The 27,420-nt window shown below is 44.6% G+C and overlaps 1 protein-coding gene across 1 annotated transcript; it reads left to right on the top strand.

Annotated features, from left to right (window-relative positions):
* Nucleotides 1–797: 797 nt before the first annotated feature.
* LOC116996673 (ADP-ribosyl cyclase/cyclic ADP-ribose hydrolase 1-like) lies at nucleotides 798–27,420 on the top strand. Its single transcript, XM_033060558.1, has 8 exons — nucleotides 798–1,283; nucleotides 17,597–17,726; nucleotides 18,346–18,481; nucleotides 19,156–19,238; nucleotides 20,882–20,958; nucleotides 21,593–21,685; nucleotides 23,840–23,926; nucleotides 25,752–27,420. Exons 1-8 carry the CDS (start codon nucleotides 1,051–1,053, stop codon nucleotides 25,831–25,833), a joined length of 921 nt encoding a protein of 306 aa, XP_032916449.1. The 5' UTR covers nucleotides 798–1,050; the 3' UTR covers nucleotides 25,834–27,420.

Here is a 27,420-nt window from a genome sequence, read left to right as displayed (position 1 = left end):
AATTAATTTAGAGCAAACAGACTGGGGTGGTTTGAATTCATCTTTTACTCACGTATTAGATGTAGTATGTCGCTGAAATTATTTGAACGAGGACTCTGGGAACTTGAAGAGTTATTTCCTGTGGTTCACGTGTGTGGGTTGCCGCCGATAACTTCCCCGAAGTTTAACTCGGGGAAGTCCCGGCAGAGTAAGGCACAGAGCTCAAATAGAATCCAGGCTGTCACCTTCCCGCCCGTGCCCCTCCAAGCCCTGGTTTGGCTCTGAAGCCGGCGGGACGGACGGAGCGGGGCAGCGGCTCTGGGAAGCGGCCCCAAGGTCCGGACCCTGCTGCTGCCGACCCCCGGTGACTGCGGCCAGCCCCGCGCTGCTCGGTCAGACCGGGACCCCGGGACAGCCTGGGATCCCGGGACAGCCTGGGGACCACGGGACAGCACAGAGATCCCGGGACAGCACAGGGACCCCGGACAGCTAAGGTTCCCTGGGACAGCTAAGGAACCCCGGACAGCCCAGCACTCCCGGACAGCCCAGCACACCCCGGACAGCCCAACACTCCTGGACAGCCCAGCATTCCTGGGACGGCCCAGCATTCCCGGGACGGCCCAGCACTCCCGGGCAGCCCAGCACGCCCCGTACAGTGCAGCGCTCGGTGACCCGGGGCGGGGGGGTCAGCCCGGCCTGCGGGCCCGTGCGGGGCGGGGCGGGGCGGGCTGGCCGCAGAAGCCGCTGTCCCGGTGGGAGCCGCTGTCCGGGCGGGAGCCGCTGACCGGACGGGAGCCACTGTCCCGGTGGGAGCCGCTGTCCGGGCGGGAGCCGCTGTCCGGGCGGGAGCCGCTGACCGGACGGGAGCCACTGTTCCGGTGGGAGCCGCTGACCGGACGGGAGCCGCTGACCGGACGGGAGCCGCTGTCCGGGCGGGAGCCGCTGACCGGACAGGAGCCGCTGACCGGACGGGAGCCGCTGACCGGACGGGAGCCGCTGACCGGACGGGAGCCGCTGTCCCGGTGGGAGCCGCTGTCCCGGCCGGAGCTGCTGCCACCGGCCCTGAGCGCGATGCCGCTGCAGCAGGGCTCTGCCCGCCTGCGGCAGCGCACGATCCTGCTCGTGGGCATCTCGGTCCTGCTGGTCCTCCTCGTCATCGTCGTCGTGTTGGCCTCTGTCCGCGGAAGGCCCGAGGTCAGTCCCAAAATGCTGAAGTGGCAGGACAACGGAACCACTAAGAACTTGTCAGAAGTCATCCTGGGGAGATGCTACAACTTCATCAGGGTGCAGCGCCCAGAGCTGGGGTGAGTAGCAGTCTGGGTCATGCCTCAGGTGTCAGAAGAACAGAGCAGTCTCTCGCCTCCACCTGGCCGTGACCACTGGGTTTGCAGTGGCAGGGAGAAATCAGGAGGTTAAGAACCCTGTTATATAGAAAAACGTACAGACAGAAACTCGGTGCCCCAGTGGTGGCTTTTTACGGAAACTACCTGCAGAGGCAGTAAAAGTAACACTAATTCTAGGTCAAAACATAATCATAAATGGATTTTGCAACTTCCCTAATGCCAGCTGAAATAAAAGCTGAATTCTAACAGGTTTGAGTACGTGGAGGTGAAGCAATTTGCTGTTAAGCTGATCTGTCAAAGTCTGTAATGTGACACTCCAGTCCTGTAATTGAAACTACGCAGGAGAGAGGGAAAGATGAAGGTTCAACAGAGATTTATAGGACAGACAAAAATGTTAGAAAAACTTTGAGAAGTATTTTGGGGTTATCCAAAACTGGTTTTAGCATGTGGATAAGACTTCTTGATGAGCCCAGAGAGCTTGCATGGAGAAATAGAGATGGATCACAGTACCAGCTCAGCAGTCCCTGGAACCACCTTCCCCAGAGGTGTCCTTGCTCAGCCCATCACAGCAGGTAGTGCAACATCCCAGGCATCCCATCCCTCCTCTCCTGCAGAATAGATTCCATGGGCCCAGGTCTGCATCAGTATATTAGAGATGAGAACTGATTTTCTGATCCCTTTCATTGCAGAATAAGGAGTGCCCGACCCCCAGCAGGTCCTGGGGACACCCAGACCCTTGGGACAGGAATCAGAGTAGCCAGGGTCTCTCAGCAGGGAACCATCCATCCCTTCTGTGGCACCAGCCACCCTGCTTTGTGTCTGCAGAGGCCTCTGGCAGAATTATCCATCACCCTGGGCTGAGTGCTGCGGGGCTGCCCCACACCTTGGCCAGGAGACAGAACCATCCTGCTCTTTGACCCAAAAAAGGCAATTGCCACCTCTTGTTTTCATGCCATTAAGCTGATGAGAACAAAGCTGTATATAGTTTGCTTGCATTTGGGTTTCTTTTGGCTTTGGATATCCAGCACTGTATGAAAAAGCTGATCTGCAGTATTTGAAGGGTCATGCGGAAAACCATGGCCTGAGCACACAGAAACTTGTTCATGCTTTACATTAAATATTTCAGTGGCATTAGTGAGGGAAAGGAGGATTCTTTTGCAAATAAAATTTAAAAGGTCCTGAAACTTGCAAAGTGTGTTTCTAAAAGCATAAATTAATTTATTAAAGAGTTATACACTCAATATTTAAATCTTACATTATTTTCAAGCCTAACACCCTTATTACATGGGCTTGTTTCATTCAAATTGGGGTGCTGAAGATGTGAAAACCAATTTTCTGTGAATGTGCTTTCAGCCATGGCCACGTGTGTTTTCACTGACAACACAGTATGAATCTGTATCACAAATATCTCTAGGAATGATTAGTTTAGGCAATTAATTCAAGGACAGTTTTAAAAATATCACAAATCCACAATCACAATTTTTCTTAAAAGTTTATTACAAAGTGCAATGTTTTGGGCTATTCCTAATCCGACAGTGCTTGATACCATTGTGGCTGTGAGCTCATTTTCAGATTAAATAACTTCTGTATAGTAGGATACTTTTTTGATTTATTTAAGATACAATTTTTTTCTGAAGCAGAGAGCACAGAAGAAAGAAAAATATGCTTGTTTATGTACAGTAATTTCACGATTATAAGCCGCAGCTCCGGGTGTCGGCAACCTTTAGGTCTTTGTCCATAAATAAGCCGCACCTGATTGTAAGCTGCTCTGTTGTTCGCAGCAAGGACCCGCGTGTAACAAAATTGCCAATTAGAATCGCGGGGTGGCGGGGTTTGCTGGCTCAGCTTGGGGCTGGGCGGGCTTGGCCTGCTCGGGGCTGCTGACGGGGCCAGGTGGCCCAGCTCGGTGGGGCTGCTCGGCGGGGCCACTCGGGGCCGGCCGCCACTGCCTCTGGGCTTGCTCACCCCGGCCCGGCGCTGCCCCGTGGTGGCAGGAGGGAACAGAGCCCGCCGCCTCCCCACCGGACTGTGGGGCCGGCAGGAGGGAGCCCCCGCCCCCCCCCCCACGCTGCGGGCACGGAGCCCGCGTCCACCTGCTGCGCAACAGAGTAACCAATTTGTAACAATCGCGCAATCCCGGGTTTTACTGGCAGGTGCTCTCGGCACCCTGGCTGGCACTTCTGGGTTTGGAAATTTCCGAACTTTTTCATATATTAGCCGCTCCTGAGTGTAAACCACATTTCCGGTTTGGGAGCAAAATTTTAGTCAAAATGGTGTGGCTTATAATCGTGAAATTACTGTACATCTTAAATCTTCAGAGGTTTGGAGAATTAAATGCAGGTGCTTTTCTGGGAATCAAACCCAAGACTGCTCATTTCTGATTGCACTGAGCTCTTTGTGGTTTGTGATGTAACCAACCACTTCTGTCAGTGACACTTTCTGATAATGATCTGGGTGCCTTTAGGACACATCAGAGAGTGGGATCTTTCATCCCTCTCTCTTTCATCATTAATGTAGGCCTTGGATCCTCTGTTGTATGGGACCTGTGGTGCGCTTAATCAAAGAGAAGAGTAGGAACAGGGAACTGCAGAAACATGGGCAGTCTCATGAGCTGGGCAAGCTGTGCCCTGTGCTCTGCCAGGACTGTTGCTGTCACTACTGCCCGCCATGGGAGCTTCATTGTCTTGGTTAGAAATCTTCTAATTTTCTCATAAATTTTTCTATATTCTGTTCTTGCCCTTTTAATCTTACGCCAACACATGCATTTTTTAAAAAATGTCTGCTTTTAGTAAACTCATGGATATTTCCTTGTATTTTTACTTTTTTTTTTAATATGAATCACTAAGTTCCACCTTTGATGATATTTTCTGAACATAAAATCTATTCACTGTGGTAATTAGTGACATTTAATACATTTTGGTGATCCCTATTTCATATTGGAATAGCATGCAGGTTTTGAAAAAAAGGAGGATTGTTGACATGCAAATGTGGATATTATACTTTTCTAGCTATCACAGATGGATTTAACAGAGTTCTACAGCCTCCATTTAGCTCTGCTTTTGCACCTGTGTGCTGTAAATCATTTAAGAAGGCCTCTGTGTACACCTGCACTATCACAACTCTTTAATCCTTGAGGATACCTTCTTGCACTCTCCTTCATCTTACTGGAGCCCTTATACCATGCCCAGCCAGCTCACTCTGGTCATGCTCTTCTCTTTTCCAATACAATCTTTGGGTTGAACCCAAGCCCAGAGGGGCCACTGAAAAGGTCTTGCTGTTTGGAGTTGAGTTCTGTAAACACCTTATGCAGTCAGATTTTATCCTGTTGGTTTGCCTATTCTTGAAATTCATCAAAATTCTGCATTGAACTTGCTTCACAAAAGGACATTTCTCTGGTACTCTATTACAGCATCTGCCAGTAATAATTTTGTTAACTGCTTGCATGCAATACTGCTTGTGTGCAATCCTCAGGTCTATTTCTGCTGCTGACTGGCTGATTCTTAACATTTGTACACATGCAATTTCCTCAGTCTTCCTGCATAAACTTTGTCATGACAGAGTTCATGAGGAAGAGAATACCAAACATTTCAATAAAGCATTTTCAATATTAGCCCTATTTTTTAGGAAGAAATGTGGATGGTATAGCAGCAGGATTTAGGGGGTTTGGTCCCTGCATACAGAGCCACACACCTACATAGTGACAGTAAAGAATAATATTTCTCTTTTGACTTCCCTGGAAAATACTGGCTCCAAAGCAATAGTTTGTCATAGCTTGCAGTCTTACATTTTTTTCAATATTAACAGAAGATAGAAGTGCTAATTTCACTAGTCTTGTAAAAATCCTGCTTGGCCATCAGTATGTATGGTGGTTTTAGCTGAATAATGCCCAAAGCACTTTGATCTGAAGAAACAATTTGACCTCCAATTACTTGGTTCTCTCCTTCCCAGTAGTGCAGACTCCCTCTTGTGGCTAACAAGCCGCTTGCAAGTCTCACTTTCAGTCTCATGCAAGGGGAAATTCCCAAGAATTTATCCCTGGTACAGTCAGAGCAGGGAGCTCAGCACTGCAGGTTCACCTGCCTGGATCAGGGAATTCAGCAGCTCCGTGCTGACCCAGACCAGTTGTGGTGACACGATAACTCATCCATCACTCACAGGATGCTGCCTGTGAAGGTTTGGCACCTCTGTACCTGTTGGGCCAGAAAAAGTGGCAACAGCTGCAGGCCAAATCAACCGGTTTAGGTTTCCTCTTCACCACATTTGAAGTGGCAGGCTGAGGTCGGGAACCAGCAGCACTTTGTGACCTGGGGAAGGAGTGGAGAAGACACCGTATCTAGAAGGTCTGAGTCACTAGTGCCCAAAGCATAAATTATGCCTTTTTTTGGATCTAGAAATAACGGATTTTGCATTTGCAGCTCGAGGGAGTTTTTGTTCTCAGCTGATGACTGCTGGCCCCTCACATCTGCAGTCACTGCTCAGCCTTTAATTCACAGAATCACAGTCTGGGTCAGGTTTGAAGGGACTGCAGAGGGTCAGCTGCTCCAACCTCCATGCCCAAGCAGGATCATCCTAGAGCACATTACACAGGGTTCTGTGCAGAGAAGCTGGAAAGGACCTACTACTTAAAAATTGTTTGAAGTCAATCCAGCTTACTTTTTGTCTAACTTCTGACAGGAAGAGAGCACCAAGGACACAGACAGGGATCAGTTTCAACAACATGTACAGTAATTTCACGACTATAAGGTGCACCAGATTACAAGGTGCACTTCCGAGTTTCAGCAAATTTCCGAACTTTTGCTGACATATAAGGCGCACCGGACTATGAGGCGCACTTTTGTTTTGCAGCGAGGATCCGCCTCCGGCTCCCCCTGCGCGGTTGCTGGCCGAGGCCCCGCCTCAACCTGGCAGCCGCGGGCCCCCGGGCTCGTCTGCACCCGGCACCTGTGGCCCTGCTAGTTCCCCTCGCGGCTCACATTTCCAGGTTGGAAAATTTCCAAACTTTGTCCACATATAAGGTGCACCGGACTATAAGGTGCACTTCTGGGTTTGGGCCAAAATTTTAGTCAAAAGGGTGCGCCTTATAGTCATGAAATTACTGTATATCTGCCAGGCCAAACAATGCCACTGTGCCTGACTAAGCTGTGCAAAACTGATGATGAAGCTGAAAGTGTAAAACTTCAATATATTTTTCATGCAATCTTGTGTGGACACAGAGTATGTTTCCCCCTTAAATACAATTAGATCAACCAGTGTTGTTTTTATCGTTAGTGGCAAGTTCAGTTGTAACAAATTCTAACATCCTACAATTCCATTAAACTTAGTAAGAGTTGTTGCATATCCAGGAGAGCTCTGTCTCCTGACTGCACAATCATGAATGCATTTTGCCTTTCCACTCCTTTGCAGCCTGTGGAGATGGAGATATATTTTTTCAAAAAAACATATGGACCACGATTTTGCATGAGATACTATTGCCATTACAGCATAATTTCTTCCCGAAAGGAATCTGGGGTTTGTTGCAGGCTTACTTTTGCATTTTGCCTTCATGCTTTACTAGGCATTTTTAATCTTATTTCTTTATATTTGTTCACTGATTGTTAGTGCTTTCACATCAAGCATGGTACTAAATAACCATGATTTGATTCAGTGTCACAAAAATCCTAGCTTTATTTTTTAGAGCCATGGTATTATACTGAAACTTATCTGAGATTTGTTTTTTCATTGAGAAAGTATGCCTTACAAGAGAGAAACAGTTACTGAACCAGTCTTCTGAAAAGTGCAAGTTACTACCCAATTGTGATGTATTAGACCCTCTTAGAGTGCTCTGCAGGTTTCTAAAGCTTCCAAATTTGATATCCATCAAACTGCAAAGGACTTACTGTTTATCTGTTTGTAAGAATACACTTTCTAAAAAAAACCCTGTTACCATTGCTGTGCCATCATTTTGGTCCCAGAGCAAACAAAAGGCTTTATTTGCACTGTGTTTGGAAAAGGACACAGGGTCCTGGTGACAGGCTGGATGTGACCCATCAGTGTGTTTTTGTGACAAAAGTCAGTGGCGCCTTGGGTGCCTGAGAAGGAACATTGGCAGCAGGGGGACAGAGGGGACCTTTCCTCTCAGCTGAGCCCCGGGGAGATGTTTCTGGAGTGCTGGGTCCAGCTCTGGTCTTGTGACTACAGGGGAGTCAGGGACACACCTGGAACACATCCAGTGAAGAACCCTGGAGATGATTGAAGTGTCTGAGATACAGAGAGGTGTTGGGAGTGCTGAGGCTGTCCGGCCTGGAGAAAGGAAGGCTTAAGGTGATAAATGCCAGATGAGGGGAGTAAAGAAGACAGAGTCAGGTTTTCTCAATGGTAATCAGTTGCAGGACAAGAGGCAATGGGTATTAATTAAAGTACAGAAAATTTTATTTAAATTTAGGGAAAAAAACAGGGTTTTTTTAATATGAGGGTGATCAAAAACTGTAACAAGTTGACTGGACATTTTGTGGAGGCTCCAGCTTTGGAGATATTCAAAACTAGATGGATCCTGGTCCTGAGCAACCTTCCTAGGACAGAGGTTGGACTAGATGATCACAGAAGGGCCTTTCTTGTCTTTAATTTCTCAGGAAATGCTTTTAGACTTCTAAGAATTCCACTGGGAAACTAGGACAAACAGAAATGAAGAAATGTTTTGGCTCATCTTTAATGAAAATGGTGTTGATATTTTGTTCCTACATCTGGTTTGTCTCTCAACATTAAGATGAGCACTGTATCATCATAATAACACACTGCTTTTAAAATAGCCAAGTCCTAGCATTTGTGTATGCCATCGATGTTCCCCTTCCTATTTCATCCTATTTCATCAGCTTGTGTGCTGACTTTAATACCTTTTCTCTGTTAGCCTTTGTTATATGAAACCTGCATTGCTCTGCTTTTCATTTATTCTATCCTTCAGTGTTTATAACAAGGCTTTCTTTTGCAATTGTTTTTCCCTAAATTGTATACAAGTGGTTTTTACTGATCCTGTAATTTCTTGGTAGCAAAGATATCATTACAAATATTAACAATTGTTTGAGTCTTACTTAAAAGTACACTTATACTGAAATATGCTGTACTGAGCTTTAATGAGGAACTGGAATATAATGTTCAGTAGGCACAAATAGACAGTGATTAGTACTTGAGAATATAGAGATGGGGCTACTGGCTCTGGAGTTTGTCCTTCAAAAGAGTCCTCATGCTGCTTAAAGCTAGTTTCCATAACTATTCTGGGCTGTAAGGTAGGACTCTATTTGGGTTTGCTGTCATCTCTTCCTAAAGAAAGTTCATTAGAAAGAATTAATTTTCTTTTAGCAACAGACAAGTTCACAGGGCAGTAGGTAGCTGTCATTTATTTGTTCTCGAGATAATTAATCAGCGTATTTATTTCTGCTCTTCTGGAGTACACATGCCACTGCTAGGCTGTGAGAAACCACCCAGTTCTGTGCTGAAAATCCACCCTCCCACGCTGTAACTCCACAGGCAGGACAGGGTCTGAGAGTCCAGCAAGTGCAATGGGGAGATGTCAAAAAATACACTGTCTTTGTCCATGGCTAGCATCAATGCACTGCTAAGGTACAGGAACATTGTTGAGATGTGAATTTATCTCTCACTTGACAGCCATATGTCAACTCACCTATCAGTTTTATATATTGAGTTTTTATCATATAAAAATTGTTATTAAATGACTTTATGTTTCTCATATACACAAACTTTTTACATTAATTTTACAGTATATAGATATTTAATGGTTCTTACTGCAAGATTCCATAGGATTTCCAATAATTTTTCACATTTGGGTTAGTTTACACATATTGCATCACTGTATTAAATATCCTTGCAGTCAAAATCTCCTTTGGTTTTAATCCTGGATACTAGAGAGAATATTATTCTGTCTGTACTGACCTTCTACATGTTAATCAGAAGTATTTGCTGATGAAACACTTTTCAACTTAGTTTTCCACTGTGACTCTGCAGGCATTTAGTCGTGTAGTCAACTGCCTGTTCTTTACCTTCTCTCTTTTTTATTGATTTCATGGAATTGACTCTATAGGGCAATGTCATGTGGCTGTCTAAATGATGGTACCACCCTAGGGATTGAAATTATTAAATGTTTTTATGAGCTTGTTGCTGAAAAGGAGAATACTGTTCTCTCCCACTTTTCCCTGCTTCTGCTCTCCTATAAAATCTGTAGAGATGTCGGTGAAAAAAACCCTCACTCAGAGGTGAAATCATTCAGCTGTCATTGCCAAGGTATGGCTAAAACTCAAGAGCTGTTTACCACCTCAGAGCACCATGAGGAAATATAACTGGTTATCCATATCCATAGGGATAGGAGGAACAGGTCAGTCCTTTTTCCCTCCAGGGTCAAATGAAAGTCTGTCTCAAGTGTCCAAGGGAGAACACATGCCAAAGATGCATTCTGTCTTCCCCAGAGATGACCACAAAAATAAGGAATTATCAAGGAGCTCATTCACAGATGTACTAAATCTGTTCCATGTCTGTGTCCTGCTGACAGAGCCCACCCTTGAAGCAGGGACTCCTCCCAAGTTACTGCATTTATGCCACATCCCAGCAGCTTTAGTTCTATTAAAAACAAACAAACAAGCAAAACAAAACAAAACAATGTAGTGCAAGTTCATGGGTAAGAAAAAGTGCATTAGGTCACTGAATATTTCCCTGTACATACTTTAATTTAGATCACTGGTATAGAAGTGTTCTTAGAAGTTTAATATTAACATTAAAACTCTAGTACAAATACCCTTTCTGATCAAAGGTATGATGCCAGCTGAAATGTATTCCCTCTGTATCTGTTGATGACATGGCCCTCGCTTGGAAGCTTAAACTATAGAGCAACTGTGACCTTTTGTCAAAATGCAGTCCAGATGAGACTTCTGACCTTCTGGAGGCTCTGTTCCACTTACAGAGCTTCTCTGAAAACACCTGCTTTAGCAGCTTGTTTTTCCCCCAGGGAGGCTGAAATCCAGGCAGCAGAACAATCTGCTTGTGTAGATGAACCCTTCACTGCTTACAGCTACCACCTCTTGGCTCAGCCCTTCCCTGAAGGGTGATAAGGCTCAGTCTTGTCCTGCAGCACCAATTCCCAACTCACATAAAATACTTCAGCAGCTGTAAACCAAAACCACAAATACTCCTGCCCTTAGACCCTTCTTATTGCTGCCAAGGTGAAGGATGGTGATGAGGAGCTGTCACTTGCTCCAGGTCATTCACTGTTCAGGAACATACAAAGCCCTGAGGTACACCCAGCAGCATTCTCACTTACTACTTCTTTTTCCAGACCTTTTCTTCTTTTTCCAGACCTCCAGGCTCCCCCTCTTTGCCATGAAGAATTTAATTGCTCTGCCTACAGGCAACCTTTCCAGAAGTCATCTCCCTGTGAGGCAGAGCTCTAGATCTCTCTCAGTCAGTTCCTCCAATGCTTTGTTTACTGACTTTTAAACTATTTAATTAGCAGAAAGGAATACTTACAAATCAAGCTGCCAAAAAAACCCAAGCATGTCATTTTCATGTTGACACAAGGTCTGTTACCCTGAGTATCATGGTGGCAGACACTTCACAATAATTAAACTAAATGGGAAATGAGAAGCTTGTGCTTATTGATGACACAGAGGTCTGATTTTTTTCCTTCATCTTTTTCCTTGCTAATTTTTCCCCCTTTCCATTATCCTAATGCTAAACAGGCTGCAGTGTCCTCAGATCCTCAGCAATGATAGTGTTTTGGCTGACCTGTCCTAATTCACATCTTCCTGATTTTTAGGACAAGGATACCTGATGGGAGGTTTTAGGTGCTGCAATAATAAGAAAGAAGCCGGTCCATTGTATGCACACTTGACCCATTGTATCCCCATTTTCCAGCTCTGTACCCTGGAGATGGGTTGTGCTGTCATGAAGAACCCAGACCTTTGGGGCTGACCTCAGCTGCTGTTCCTCAGCAGCTCCTTCTCCCACCTGATGGCAGTGTTCTCCTTGCTTTCAGCTCCCAGCCCAGCTTCATTCCAGAGATGCCCAGCCACAGCTACCTGGGCTGTCCTTGGCAGCAGCTCCAAAAAAAATCCTGCTCCAAAGCAGCAGTGAGACACAGCAAGGCTGGGAGTAAGGAAGGGAAAGCTGAAGAAATAAAACCCCAGAAATATTTAGGGCAGAAAAGGGAGCAAAAGGATTCTGAGTTACAGAGGACTTATTTTCATCACAGGCATAAACATTACGGTCCTTGTATAATTTCTGACATAAAGACATAGCTACACATAAGCTCACATGAAAAACAGATTGACTATGGATGTATAAATTTCACTGCTGTGTACAACCATCACAGTTTACCAAAATGCAGCTGATAAATTGGCACAAGCAATGATGGGTCTGTTCGATGCAGAAATGTTGCTACTTCTTTTAGTTCTTTGATACACATTCTCCTCCTGAGATATCTGGGCTTTTACAGGTGAAGCCCATGCCTTAGGTCTCCAGAAGAGTGAAAACTGGCTTTATGTCTTCAAGGAGTTATGTTATAACCACAAACATCTTGCTGACTTTTTAAAGAGTCTGATTTCTGAGTGCTTAGGTTCATCACTGGTTAGTGATGGCAGCAAACGAGAAGGATTTTCTTACACAAATTGCAGAGGTTTTGTCACTGCACAGCTTGGGTACATGGACTCAGGGAACTGTTCCCAGCTGTAACTTCAGAGCTTCACCACAGGGTCATAATTAAAAACTCAGGATGGCCTGAAGACGTTGCAGTGTTTTAGAAATAAATTCTGGCCCTTGGAAAATCTGATATTGATTGTAGGGGAGAACAGGTCTCACTAGCAAAGTGTCTGTGCCTGGAAGGGTGATTTAAAAACATGGGCAAAGTTGATTGAGTTCTCCAGAGCAAAGTCTGGAAGTAATTCTTAACTTGTAAATCTAAAATGGATCCTATACTTTAAGCATCTCTCTCAAATTCTTGAGTAAAAACTAGAGGCAACACAGCCTGAGGGAACACTGCCTTTATTAAGATGTTTTCAGCAGCGTCAATCCAGTCCTGAATTGAAGCCAAGACGTTGTTCATGGTGTAGCTGAAATCAGCGGGGATGAAACTTATCTTTGATATTATACAAATTAAATCAGTTTCAATTGGGAATGAATTTGCTCCATCATGTCCAGTTAAAGAAAAAAATAAAATTTTAAAGCAAAGAAAAAAAGTCTATAGTAACAGTGATTTAGTTTAATGCTATCCCATTCCTTACAGTGTAAGGATATTTTTTCAAGGTTAGCCAGACCAGTGTATAGATATGCAAGAAATAATGATGCAGAAGCTGTCCATTTCTCTAATATGCACATTAAAATTTGGCTGCTGGGATAGATGCTAATGGAAATATTCTTGGCCCCAGCTTTCACTCGATAGATTAATGTGATATTCATATACAAGGCAAATGGATAGAAATACTCAAATTTATTGGAAAATGCAACTTCTACCCCAATGGAAGGACAAATGGAGGATATGCTTTGCAGTATGTACATTTGGATTTAATAAGGAAAAGTTTCTTTGTATCCCAGCCCTTATTGTATGCTATATGGAGTTAAGAGTAGAGTCTCTGGCTCAAAAAAGTCATAAGGCAAGTTCTTCAGTCCTTGTTTTCCAGAGAAATGTTGCAATTTTCCAGAAGATTTCAAGTGTTCTTTCTGTTAGTTAGCATTTCACGTTTATCAGCATTGCCTGAACTCTTTTCATAAAAAAAAAAAAAATTTAAAAAACTAGGCACGAATTTAGAGTATACTTATGTTACATATCACTGAATTTGGATTCAGTATTTCAGAGTCCACAGTAGAATAAAATGCCTTAGATATTTCAGCATAAACAAAACTAGCCTCAAAGGAAGAAGCCCATTATACCTGAAGAGCTTGTATGGTATTTGCAGATAGGATGCAGAATTAGTTTGTGTACAACCCAAAATACACAAACAAGAGCCAGAGAAAGAGAGTGCCCAAGGCCCACAGCAGTGTGAGACACAAGAGTACAGTACAGTAATTTCACGATTATAAGTTGCACCTGATTATAAGCCACACGTCTGGGTGTTGGCAATGTTTAGGTCTTTGTCCATGTATAAGCTGCACAGGAATATAAACTGCACTTTTCTTCACAGGGAGGACCCACGTGCAACAAAGTAACAAATTAGTAACGGAATTGCAGGATCGCTCGACCTGGCCCGGCGCTGCCCCGTGGTGCCAGCGGGAGGGAGGCACAGAGCCCGCTTGCACCCACGGTGGGAGGGGGAGGGAGGCACAGAACCTGCCTTCGCTCGCGGCAGTAGCGGGAGGGAGGCACGGAGCCCCCACCTCTCCCCCGAGCCCCGGGACCGGCAGAAGGAAGCCCCCCGCCTCCCCCCACTGCCTCCCCCTACCGCCTCCCCCCACCGCCTGCCCCCACCGCCTGCCCCCACTGCCTCCCCCCTGTGCTGCCAGCACGGAGCCCGCCTCCACCCGCCACACAGCTGAGTAACCAATTTGTAACAATTGCACAATCCCGGGTATTACTGGCAGGTGCTCGACTCGGCACCTCGGCTGCACTTCCGGGTTGGGAAATTTCAGAACTTTTTTCATATATTAGCCGCTCCTGAATGTAAGCCGCATTTCCGGTTTGGGAGCAAAATTTTAGTCAAAATGGTGCGGCTTGTAATCGTGAAATTACTCCAGAATTACCTGCCTTAGATAAATTTAGTTAACTGGTAGAGCGGGGATCTCTTTCTCAGCCTTTCTTTCTTCTGTAAATCCAGAAGGAACACTAAATCAACACATTCTATGACTTGGGAGCAGCTTTAAGAGAAAAGTTTGTTTCTCAGGCATTTTTTTTTGGCAGGGCACATGTTCTTGTTTCAACCTGAAGCTGTTCTTGCTGGAATTTTGAGCATACCACATGCCAGCAAATTTCTCATATTGTTTCAGAAGGCCCAGAGCTACAGAAAGTCTCTGCCTTCACCTCTGCTTGGTGTGGGTTAAATGCTGCACACCAGACGAGTATTTTCTTTATGTGTTGGAAAAAGGGCAGGTGAAAATTTATTAACAGAATCTACCTCAACAGTGAGACTGGAAAGAATGGCACATCTTCCTGGATCTCAGATTTGCAAGTCCTCAAGTCTTCTCATTTCTTATCATATGTAAACAAAAATCACAGTTCTATGTACCTGGTGTTCTCTTTAGGATGTGAGACAAAATTTGTGCTTCATATCAGAGAAATAGCTTTCCAGAGGCAAAACAATGATTTATTATTATTCATTTCTAAAAAAACCCATGTTGATAAGTGAGGACAGCAAAAAGAAAAGGTTGGTTAGCTTTTTAATGTATTGTTTTTTTTACATTGATGATCTGTATTTTTATTTCTACAACAATGCTGAAATTGCCTAGTTTCCATAAAAGCCCATCTTCATGGCTCACAATTCTTCCCTGTGATATAATCAGCAGTCCCACACCAATTAGCAGCTGTAGAAGAACCTCCCTCTCTTGCAGGCTAAGACCTACCAGCTTTTATGACATTAAAAATGCAGTTTGGCTCAGCTCTGCCAGGACTGTGCATAAGGATTCTTCTCTCAGATATTGGTGACATTGGCACACATCCTCCAGTGCCGAGTTTGGTGTCTTGAAAGAATAGAGCACTGATGCTTTGGATTAGTGACTCAGTAATCTATCTTGGCATGATCATGAGTCACCTGGATGGGTTTTTTTGTGCCTCTCATGGCCATGAACTGAGTCTAGCAGCAGAAATGCTTTATATTGTTTCTATCTCCAACCTCTCTGCTTTGAAAATAATAAAAAGGGGGGTTTTATGGTTTCTTGAAGAATATTATGTATTCTGAGACCAAGTATAAAAACTTTGCCATATAAAAGGATAGATCACCAGGTACCCAGCTGTCACCTGTGGCTGTTAACACTCTTACATAAAGCAGATTTCAGGAGTACAGTAGTTTAACGAATACAAGCCGCACGGAGTATAAGCCGCACTTCCGGTGCCTCGACAATGTTGCTGTCTTTGTCAATAGATAAGCCGCACCCCGAATATTAGCCGCACTTTCGTTCGTAGTGAGAATCCGTGCGCAGCTTTCACAAATTGGCCAATTAGTAACAGGATCGCGGCATAGCGGGGTTTACTGGCTCGGGGTGGGGCCAGGAAGGCTCGGCCCGCTCATGGTTGCCGACGGGGCTGGCCGGGTGGTGCTGCAGCCGCCGCCGGGCTCACTGGCCCCCCTCTCCCGTCAGCAACGCCTCGCTGCCGCGTTTACTCGCCCTTCCGGTGGGCCAGCCGCCGCCGCCGCTGCGAGGCACGCCGGCCGCCCCGCCGCTGAGTTTACTCACCCTGCCGGCGGGCCAGCTGCTGCCGCCGCCGCCAGGCTCGCCGGCCACCCCCTCCCGTCTGCACCGCCGCCGCGTTTCCTCGCCCTGGCCGGCACTGCAGGCCCCCGCACCGCCGGGCTCTCCCACGCTGCTGGCCCCGATTCTGCTGGGCTTCCCCCGCTGCCAGGCAGCCCCACCCGCCGGCCTTCCTGTTTTCTGCCATGCTCTCCTGCACTGCTAGCCCCAGTTCTCCCGGGCTCCCCCGCCCTGCTGGCCCGGGCTCTGCCGCCCCCCCTGCCCCGCCCTGCTGGCTCAGGCTCAGCCGCCCGCCCCCCACACTGCTGGCCCCGCCTCTGCCAGGCTTTCCCACCTCTGCCGGGGCCGGCCGGGCTCCAGCTTGGCTTGGGGCTGCCGCGGGCTCTCACTTCCGTGTTGGCAGATTTTAGAATTTTGTTAATGTATTAGCCGCCCCGGAATATTGGCCGCACTTCCGGGTTTCCACCAAACCTTTGGTCAAATTGGTGCGGCTTGTATTCGTGAAATTACTGTAGCTTAAAAAATAAAGGAAAAAAAAGGCCTGCCTGGAGGAGAAATCATTGGACAAATTATAAAGTGTGAACCATATAAATGTTTATGAGATGTGTCTGTGCTTTCAGCCAAGCTCTACAAATTGCCTTTATGATACCAGTGACTGTGCAGAGCAAAGGGGACAGCTGCCTGTTCTCTAATGTCACCCCTCAATCAGCAGGAGCCCTCTCTTTTGGATGATTCAGTGTCCATGTTGAAATCCTTAGTGGCAGGGAGATGCATTTACAACTTCCTAACCCCTAAATAAAGTACCAAAGTTTGGAGCATGGTCTCTGTGGGTTATTTGTGCTTTGCAGCCAGAGAAATGTTCCTCCAGGAGAAAATTTAATACACCCAAGTTAAGTCCTGCTGAGTAAAACGTGAATTCTTGCTGACACGAGTGCAACAGCAGAACAATGACCATGCTCCCTGCAGCACCCACAGTTTGCCTTCTTATTTCTAAAATGATGTAACTGAAAGTGCATTTAGACTCTTGAAAGAAAGATAATAGTCCTGTTAAAAAATCATCATTGTTACTCATCTTTTTTGACCAAGATGTAAATTTGGTTCATATAAACAAGAGGTGTGGTCCCTAATGCAGCTGGGGCTGGCCCTGTGACAGACAACATGCCATGACATGAAATTTGGGATGTACCAGGGCTGCCTCAGCTGGCCACTTAGCTGGAGATCTCCAGGCTGATGTGCCCTGTCCCTGCTCCCAGGTTCAGTTTCAGACAGCATTGTACAGTGGCACCTAGTCTGGATCTTGCTTATAAGTGTGCAAATCAAAGGTGCCTCTAGCAAAGTCAATAGATGAAAATTAGTGCATAAATAAAAATAATCTCAAGTCCCAAACAGTCAAAACACTGCTTTTGTTTTAGATAAAATTACAGATTTTTTTTCTCTAGGATCAAACTCTCTGCAGGGAGATACATGATCATATGTTTGGCGTACTGTATCTGAGGGGACAGTATCCTTTGATCATTCTTTTAAAATGTACAACCTATAGTTTGAGAAGCTATTTGCTTCTCGTGATTTGGTATGAATAATCAAAAATTTGATCTTTTGGTTATGTAAAATTAGCACCGAACATTTTAATGGGTAAAAACCTAGATGACATTCAGATATTGCAATAAACTAATCTGAAATGCAGGAAAGAGAGAAAGATTATTCTGAACTGTTCATTCCTCGGTATATCCATAATCTCCTGAAGATATTCTCTTTTGTAATGGATCATGCATTTGGTGCCTGAGTACAGCTGGAATTCTTCTAACATCTGGTCCAGAGTGTTTGACCACAACAGAGGGAAAACCTTTCACAAGCACAAATACTCATAAACATTTATTAACTATGTTTTAATCTTTCGGCAGAGATAAGGATTGTCAAAAAATATGGGAATCATTAAAAGATGCATTCATTTACAAGAATCCCTGTAATATCACACCAGAAGATTATCAGCCTTTAATGGAGCTAGCAAGTCATCCTATACCCTGTAACAAGGTAACAGCACAGAGCAGGGTGGGCTGTGGTGGGTGCCAGTCTGGGCAGTGCTCTGAGCAATGGGATCTCACCCCTATCAACTGTGGGGCTCTCTGGGTTGATGAGGACGGCATTTTACTTTTGCATTCACTGCAACAGTCCTGCAGGTACACCTTTGGACCCCAGAAACCTTGTCCATACTCTATTGCTGGGAATCATCCCTATGTAAGTCTTGCCACAAGCCAGGATCATCCCCATGGAGTGACAGGGATGTCCCCATTCCCTGAGCATATGGCATCATGCTGTTAGAGGGACACTGCTGCAGAGAAAGCTGTTCGTCCACGCACAGCTCAAAAGCAAACAACAAATTTGGTACACATCCTATGAAAACTAGTCAAACCTTTCTTTCAAAATACTTTAAAAGCTAAGCATGTCCCTTTTCACCAAAAAAAACACCCCACCCAAAACATTCTCCAAATGAGTGTTCAAATAAGAACTAACCCACCTAGGGTGAGCTCACTGCATTTCAGTAAAACTAAAACTCCTTCATTATCATGAACTTTCTGGTTTTCTCCAGAAAAATTTTCTGACCAGCTGTAGTATAGCTATCACTGACCAGACATTGTACCTTATTTCACAGTCACTGTTTTGGAGCAAGACAAATGACCTCGTTCATCGTTATACAAAATCCAATACAAATTTCCTCACCTTGGAGGACACCTTGTTGGGTTATATGGCTGATAATATTTCATGGTGTGGAGACCCCTCTGCCCCAGGTAATCTACAAACCTACACCTAAACACAATCCTTTTCTTATTTTCTAGTGATTTAGTTTAAAACCTTAACTGTCTAATATTTTGGAAGTCTGAAAATAATACCTATTTCTCAGATTAAATTAAGAACAACAACTTTGGATTATTTTAACACCAAGTTGTTGCTTGAACTAATGGCCACATCTAGCCCCCTGTATTTTGTTTGCTTGCTTCCACCCTGTGGTTCATATGGTGCAAACTGCAAAACAGGGCCTGGCCATGGGTCAGCCAAAATGCTGGGGCAGTGCGTAGGTGCTTTGGGGGCATTGATGCCACATAACTCCTGGGTGGGTACTTATGGCCAGGAACTTTTAAACTGGGCTGGAATTGCTGAAAATGTTTTTTCAATGCAATCAGACAGTACTTGTCAAGAGCCAACCTGTTTCTCACATTTGTGTTTTCCCTTCTGTTTTCTGAGAATTATTTGTGATACAGGATCTGCAACTGCCTCCCTGAAAAGACAGTGAGCAAACAGGAAGACTTTTCAACAGATGCAAATTCCTTTTCCTTTTAGAACCCTCTCCCCATTTAGCCTTCTTGCTTTGGTACAGGGCAGATCTTTTTGCTCACAAAGCCACATAAACCTTGCAAAAATGTTGACTCAACCTTAGCTATTCTATAAATGTATTTTTTCTCAGGAATCAACTATGAATCTTGTCCCAGACGAAGCGAATGTGAGAGCAACCCTAAATCTGTGTTCTGGAAAGTGGCATCCAAGATGGTAAGATCTAGACTAAATTTCCCTGAATCCAAAAGTGAGGAAAGGCACTAGTTCCTGACATTGCCAAAAAATGTGATTTTGCAGATTGGACTTAAAAGAAGGAATAGTAGAAGTTGACAAAAGCTTTTAGCATGATTTTAAAAATCATGTTGTTGGAATCCAAGGTCCTATATTTTATATACAACATTTGATGTTCTTGTAGTTTGGGCATTCTTTTTGTGGACAGAGATTGAGTGTCAGTGTCTAGAACAACCCTTGGCAGACAGCTGGAGCTCTGCAAGTAATACCCACAATTATAACAATCACCTTAATTAAATCTCAGAATGTGAATTGCAACAGTAAAATCTATTTCAGCATGCTAATGTGGAAAACAGCACCCAAACTGGCACAGACATTTTCCAGGAGGCCGAGAATCCCCTTGCACTTCCCAGCATAAGCCTGAAGAGCACATCCTCCCACATCAGTACCTGGCAAGGCTCCTGTGATGTCCCCACCCACAGACACCTGCCAACTCCCATCACAGGAATGAGATCCTGCTAGTCCCAGTGAAGCAATTAGCCTGGCTTTGTTGAATCAGCACTTTGCAGGAACAAACTGCCAGAGAAAACCCTGATGTCCTGTATTGCTTTAATTTCACTTGTCTCTCAAGACTTCACCCTTGGTATGACTGTTAGTTGATGACTGCCCAGGTGGAAGACAAACATTCCTGTATGCTCCAGCTCTCATGTATGCAAGAGAAAGTCTACTCACCTTAAAAAACAATTGTTTTGAGGGTAAACTAGGAGTGAAAATGGTTCAGTTTCAGAGTCTGTGAGAGATAAAACCACATACAGACTCAGGTTTGCTCAGCTGCAGGCTTCCTTGCCATATAAATTCAAGATCTCATGCTTACTACATTTGAAAGTTGCGCATAATGAAACTTCCCAAAATTTTGCAGCTCTCAAGATCTGAGTTTGAGCCACATTGTTTAAGAGGACATGAAAGATTTGATAAGTACAGTCACCTGCATTAAACTTCTAAAAAATTCTTTGCCTTAGCAATGAATTATATATCTAGAGTAGGTACTTCATAGACCTTAATAGTCTTTAAATATTTGGACATGAGCTTTAAAGAACAAAAAAACAGTGATTACATGATCCAGTATATTAAAAACCAAATCAAGCAAAACTCAGTGATAGTTTTACTAAAATATCAAGAGAGAAAAATCCCAAGCCACAAAAGAAAACAGAGTAGGAGTCACAAGGAAACAAGTGTGTGATGGTTGGTGTGTCCTTAACCTAGTGATATCTCTGCTCTGGCTTGTCCTTACTTCCTGAGCTAAAGCAGGCTGAGGATTACCGTGAGTTACTTCAGACAGCTGCAGCTTTGGGGTCTCTGGAAAGCCCTGTAACAACTGAAACCAGACAAGCTGCAAGCCCAGTCCCATGCAGCCTTAGACTGCCAATTCATAGATGTCTAATGAGGCTTTATCACAGTTTTGCCATAGTCTTCAGAGGTCGGTTTGGTTTTTTGACTTAAATGTTCTGTGAAAATATTGCCCAGATCCTCTGCTTGTATTGGACTGTTCTGAGGACATCAATGAATTTTACCAGCCCCAAGTCTGCCATGGAGTGTCAGAGTGTAATGTCTATTGGTTTGTTCAGTTTGCAGAAGCAGCATGTGGTGTGGTTCAAGTGATGCTCAATGGATCAATTGAAGCGGGAGCTTTCAGAAGTACCAGGTATCACTCAACACACAACCTTTCATGTTTTTGTGGAGCTGCATGTGGTTGTCTGCCTGGGAGTCCCAGTGCAGAAGTGATTTTGATAAACCTACCCCTGGCTGTTGTACAGCTGATTCTTTTCACTCCTTTTGTGCAGAGACTGTAACTGAAATCCTTCAGAGAGGATGTGTGTGGGATATCCAGTGTGCTCTTACTGCTCAAAGTAACTTGATTATTACAGGTTCTTTGATTTTGCTTCACTAGACCTGGCTGAAGTGCAGTCTTGAATAATATCAAAAGGTGAAGAATATGCTTTCTGGGGGAACAGCCATGGTCATTTCCCTGGCACCAAACCAAATCAATAGCCAGGAAACTGAAAAGGAAAAGAGGCACTAAAGGTGGCAAAACTTCAGCTTGTTTCTGTCTGCAAGCAGTTTCAAAAGTTCTCCTGAAAGTGAAATAAGAATGGGGAGACAACATTTGACCACAAGGCAATTAAATAGTCTATGAAAATCCATTGGCAAGATAATGCTCTCTCACTGAGTGTAATAGCAGCATTAACAAGCCCTAGTATTTGGGGAGCACAGTCTCTACATCTTTCTGAGATACCTAAGAGTGTTTTGCTGTTTCATTTCATGTTCCATTCTTACAGCATTTTTGCAAGTGTTGAGGTCCTTAACCTGGATCCAAATAAAGTCTCTGAAGTGCACATTTGGCTTATGCAAGACATTGGTGGACCTCAAAGGTAAGTCACACTGGTGCACAGGGCACAGCTCAGGTCTGACAGCAACACTGTCTTAAACTCATGAAATTGGCTTTACACTCGCCTTCTAGGTGCTTACTTTTCAGGAAAAAATAACACTTGTACTGTTGTTTCCACTAGTATTTTTTGTAGGCACTGCTGGACAGTTCTAGGTAAAACACAATGATATTTCCCTTGCTTTTAAGAGGTCTCATGACCTTCAAGTTCCTTTCAACTCTGAGGTCTACAGACCTTTGCTGTGGTGCAGCACTGAAGTCAGAGACCAGGCTGTGTCTGCAAGGATAAACATGTCCATGTATCCATCCAAACATGGATGTGTTTCCAACAGTATAATTATGCTGAGCACAGCCATTTTTGAATGACAGAACAGGTTGTGGAATCTCCATCTATGGACATACTCAAAACCTAACTGGGACCTGGCCAACCTTTTCCAGCTCATATTGGTGTGATCTCAGGAAGTCTGTTCTTACCCAAATGATTCTGTGATTTTTAATAATAAGTCTGTAGTCAAAATGCTTACCATGGAATTACTGATACCAGAACAGCAACCTCAAATCACATTTGAGACTTTCTGAGTGATATTTTTGCAGATCTACCACATTTGAAACACTAAGCATGAGGGTCTGTGCCTTTGACCCCTCCTTTCAGAGCCAGTTCTGTGGCCCTCATGGTCATAATGCCCAGCCACAGTTTTACCCATTCTCAATGATCTCCACGACAGAAATATCAGCTTTGGTGCCATGGATCAGGAATCAGGCTGTGATGATGCAGTGCAGCTCAGGAAGGAGCGTGGACCTTGCTCGGACAGCCTCATTCTCTGACACAGTTCCAGCTCCAGTGCTGCAGCCCCTCCCTTAGCCCAGACACCCAGAAGTGTCCCCTTTCCACACGAGCTGACACACCTGCCAAGGTTCATGGCTGTGCATCTATGCTGGGGTCAGCATGTCACACTTAGTCCTGTGGTCCTTTGCATAAAGATTTGCTGTAGAAAAGGACATGGAGCAATCTTTTCATCAGTTTCCCCAGACGTGACACTGGATCCTTTGTCCCATGATTTCCCAGCATCAGAAAAGCCACCGTGTTCAACATGCTTCCACCCCTGAACAGCTTCAACAAGGCAGTGCCCTGCCAGCCCTCTTGCTGGACACATCCTCCTCCTGTGACAAGCTCATAGGAGCTTTTTATTCTCTACTTGCTTCTAAGAAGATACTGGGGGTGGTTAGCTCCAATAGTATGTATTCCTTATGTCTTCTGATTTGTATTCCATGTTAAATCACTGATAACTTGTCAAGTCTAGTGAATAAAAAAGAACTGGCAGAAGTGCTCTCCACTAATGTCATATGTTAGGAGCTGGATTTGTCCCCAGTAGTAGAAGTGAGTCCTGTACTCTGGATGAGGAGAAGATTTTTACCTTGAGGTAATAAGTCTTTTGCAGTGTGTCTGCCTATGCCTATGACATTTGTCAAATCTCTCACTACAGCCCTTGGGCTATTTAATTAAATTAAACATTGAGATAAAGATCTTGAAGGAGTGAGAGTGCCACACGCTTCTTGTAACCTTTATCTGGATGTGAAGGAAATGCACAAGTTAGGGCTCCTACCAATGCAAAAGTGCCCCTTGCCAAAACAGAGCAGCAGCAGCAGCCATAAACTGAGTCAAACATACAGGAGGTAGCATGCTTCCCCCCATGCTTTCTATCAGTTTCCTCCTATCTTACTTCCTACCTGGAGCTTAGCTGCTGGCTTTCGTGACTGGTCTTTTCTCATCACACAGGGGACTTGAACCTTTGGCCCTTTGACACATTTGGATAAACCTTATTGTGCTGCTGTGGGTGGAAGCCACTAGCAACAGTGGGGCAGTTCTGGAGCCCCTGAACTGTGAATGGGACTGAGTCATGTCCCACAGATGTCCTCCTGCACAAAGCTCTCATGCAAGATGCACAACTGAACATCACAGTTTCTACCAGCAAGGGCCCAGTGGTGGCCAAAGCTCCACAAACCCAATGGACTTCACAGCACATTAGCAAACAAGTTTTTAAAGAATCTTACCTAGAATAAAACAGTGACATAATGCGGAATTTAGGTGAGTGTTTTGTACACACAAGGAACACAAGTAACTGAAGTTTTCTCTCGACAGTGAATCCTGCTCAGGTCGTTCCATTCAGAAGTTAAAAAGCATTTTAGAAGAGAAAAACTTCAAGGTCATCTGTGAAGACAATTACAGGTAATTACCCACTCTTATTGGTGAAGACTTTGCTAACATAAAACTGATGTTGCAGGTTTGCAGCAAGCCAGAGCAGACTTGCTCTGCCGTGACATCCCCATTGTGGCTGGGTCTTTCTCAGGGGCTTCCAGCCAGCCTCCAGCCTGGGGTTGGCTGGGTCTGGGGCTTGCTCTCTGCCCCACACTTCCCATTGAGCATGTTCAGTTGTTTTCAGGGAGGGAGCAATCCAGCCACCATGTTTTCTTCTGGCTGGGCATTTACCTAAAATAATCTGAACCAAATAGGCAGCTTTCCTCCCTGCTGCATACAGCTAACACAGGGTGCCTAGGGTGGTCCTTGCTTCCTCCACCATAGTTTGAGTGTGCTTTTTGTCCTGCTGCTTTGGCATGAGGCACGATAAGCATTACTAATCGCTATAATTTATCATTGTCAGGAGCAAAAAACAGGAGTCTGGAAAACAGCAGCCCAAGTCCTGACTTGCCTGAAATCTCCATCTTCCTGCTGAGGAAATACAAAAGCCAGAGATCCTTTACCCCTATGTGTGGGTTCAGAGCACTTCACACTGAGCAAAATTGTTCTTTAGAGACATTAGAAAAGTGGCAAACATTCAATATTGCTCATATCTTATCAGTCAGAAACAGCTTTTCAGTGTCAAGGGTTCAGAATTGGATAAGAACATTTCCAAAGTAAACCTAGATTTCTATGAACTTCTGAGTTTGCGACAATAGTTTAAGTAAGGAAAAATTTCTCTGCAAAGGAGAAAAATGATAGGTCTCTAAATCTGAAGGCAGAGCAATATATTCCTCTCTGGGTATTGCTGAACCTGATTAATGGGTGCTCTCCACTTTGTGAAAAAACTAGCACTAGTGTGGTGTGTAAATCTGCCAAATTGTGAGCTTACTTTGGGTAAATGGAACCTTTAACCAATACTCCCAGGACCTGTACGGATTATTTCAGCCTACAATGAAATAAGCTAAAGGATGTGGCAGGAAGAGGAAATATATCATAGCTTAGACCCCTTGTGGCTTAGCACAGGGAGGGACCTGGCACACTCATTGCTGTGTCTCACAGCTCGCTTCTGAAGGTAAAGTAGCAAGCAGGGCTTTGTGTCAAAGCTCAATTAACATGTATATGAACACCTAGGCTGAGCAACATGGACAACTGATTTTACTATTTTATATGCAGAATAATAATAAAATAAGGAATTTACAGGTAAAGCCAAACTTCAGGATAGACTGTGTAAGTTGGCTTCGCTCCCCTGCAGTCACTGCAAACACAACTACGTGGATCTGTATCAGCTGAGCATCTGCCTTTGCATGCCATGTAGCAACTGCTGCTGGTCATTTTCTTTTGCTTTTGTCCATGTCAACAGTATCTTCCAGAAGTAACTCCAAAACTGAGTTCACTGGATGCATCACAAAACAAAATCTCATAATTTCTGACATTCATAGTAACAGCTTTTTGTGGTAGCAGTAGGGTTTATCAGTAAGACAGATGGTGAACTTCCAGCATGCAGGAATTCCACAGCCTGTGCAAGAGAGCTTTCTTCTTTTTCGTAATAATTTTTTATATTGCAGCAAAGCTGACATGCTGTGAGCTCAGATCCTACTTTGGTTCGTACTGACTTGCCTTTGTCCTAAAAACACCAAAGTTACCTTTCTGCAGCAAGATCAAAAAGAATTACCCTTAGAAAATCCATCTGCTTGATAAGCACAGATGTAACAAGCACTTTGACTTTCACATTGCATTCAGGAACTGTGAAGTAATTCTGTTGTACTTGCAAAGTGATTATTAAATATTTGTTTGGTTTTGTGTCTTACTTCAGGCCTGTTCAGCTCCTTCAGTGTGTGCAAAACCCTGATCACACAGACTGCAGACTTTGCACCAACAGCACTGCATTTCCCTGAAACCGAGCTCTCCGTGCTACTGAGGAATTCATGACTTGTGTGTGAAGTTGGAGAAGATGTGGCTACATAGCTAAGAGTGATAACAGTAGCATGGTGTGTACATAACCTGAAATCCTTGCTGTGGTACTAACAGCCAAATAGCAGGAGATGATACCTGAGGTGTGATGCTGTACACACACACACACACAAGCCCAGTGTTCCAGGTGGGCTGGGGCTGTGCTCAGCCATTGAAGGCAGCTGCTTTGCCCTGGTTTGTTCCCTCCTATACAGCTCCCCACTGGCACACTCACTGCAGGGATCCCTGGGGCATGCACAGAGAAGAAAGAGACTTTCCAGGAGAGGCAGAACTTGCCCAGATCAGTGCTCATCTTCCTTCCTGCTGAAAGGTTAAGCAGGAAATTACCTGGGCATGCTACACTTTCCCTGCATCCCAGTGCAACCTTCCCCAGAGGGGAACATGCCCAGTGGCACATAGTATAAATAATGGCTTTCCCAGGGACTATGACACTTCTGACCAGGTAAAGCAAGCAGTGGAATAGGCAGAGCAACTCTTGCCTTTTAATGGGTATCACAGCAAGCAGCTGGTGGGAAGACAGCTGAGCCAAACTAAGAAAAAACAGAAACTGCTCAGAGGGTTGCCTGCCTCTGTAAGAACTGCTGAGTGTGCAGCTGGGAAAGAAAATAGTGAGACTGACTCAGATAGCTCCATTAAAATCCTGCTGGGTACACCATTGCCGGTCAGATTACATTTTGTTCTTAATATAGCAGTAAACACTTAGCCTTCCAACTTTCATAAAAGGTCCCTCAGGCCACAACTTGGCCATCCACTGGAATAGAAACAAACATCAAACGGTTGCCACAATAAGGAGTCTCTCTTGACCTCAGTTTCTACAGTGAAAGGTGATGCCTTGAGGTGTGTAACTCACAAGCACCGGCGCGCCGTAGTGCTCTGAAACAACAGGTTCCACTGATTTCCTTTGATTTCTATTTTACCAGTCTCAAGTGCAGTGTTTATAGCAAAACAAGAATCTGAGGCCAGCTTGTGGCCACGGCTGCAGTGCCTCTGTGCAGTGCCATTGGCACTAAGAGAACAGAGCAGCCTTGCTACAGATGCGCTCCCAGGTGTTGAGGTGACAGTGTGACAGCAGCTGCCAAGCCTTTAGGCACACTGGGGTATCCATGATCCCACAGGGGGAGGGTTGTACTGCCACATGTTTTTGTGCGTTTTACCCAGAGTGCAAAACATCGTTGTGGAGCTGCACAAGCTGGTGTAATTCTGAGCATCTCCAGATAAACCCCGTCTTGTGACAGCAATAGAAGGCCTGCACTGAGCCTGGCTGGACCAACCAAGACTTCACCCATAATGTTTACATTAAGTGAAATGTATTTTTACTTGCAAGCTGCTATGTAACTGCTTAGGTGAATCAACATACATACATACCAATACTTTTAAATAGGTTATTTCTGATTATCAGTTAAAAGTTTGTCTTCATGCTCACTTTTGTACCTCTTCTGTTGCAATATAAAATATTGATTGTAAGATCAAGATCTATAATAAAATTGCTGATGAAAAATGTTCTTAATTCA

Source organism: Catharus ustulatus, chromosome 5 (genome assembly GCF_009819885.2).
Source record: "Catharus ustulatus isolate bCatUst1 chromosome 5, bCatUst1.pri.v2, whole genome shotgun sequence".
NCBI classification, from domain to species: Eukaryota; Metazoa; Chordata; class Aves; order Passeriformes; family Turdidae; genus Catharus; species Catharus ustulatus.
This window is presented reverse-complemented; position numbering and strand designations above follow the sequence as displayed.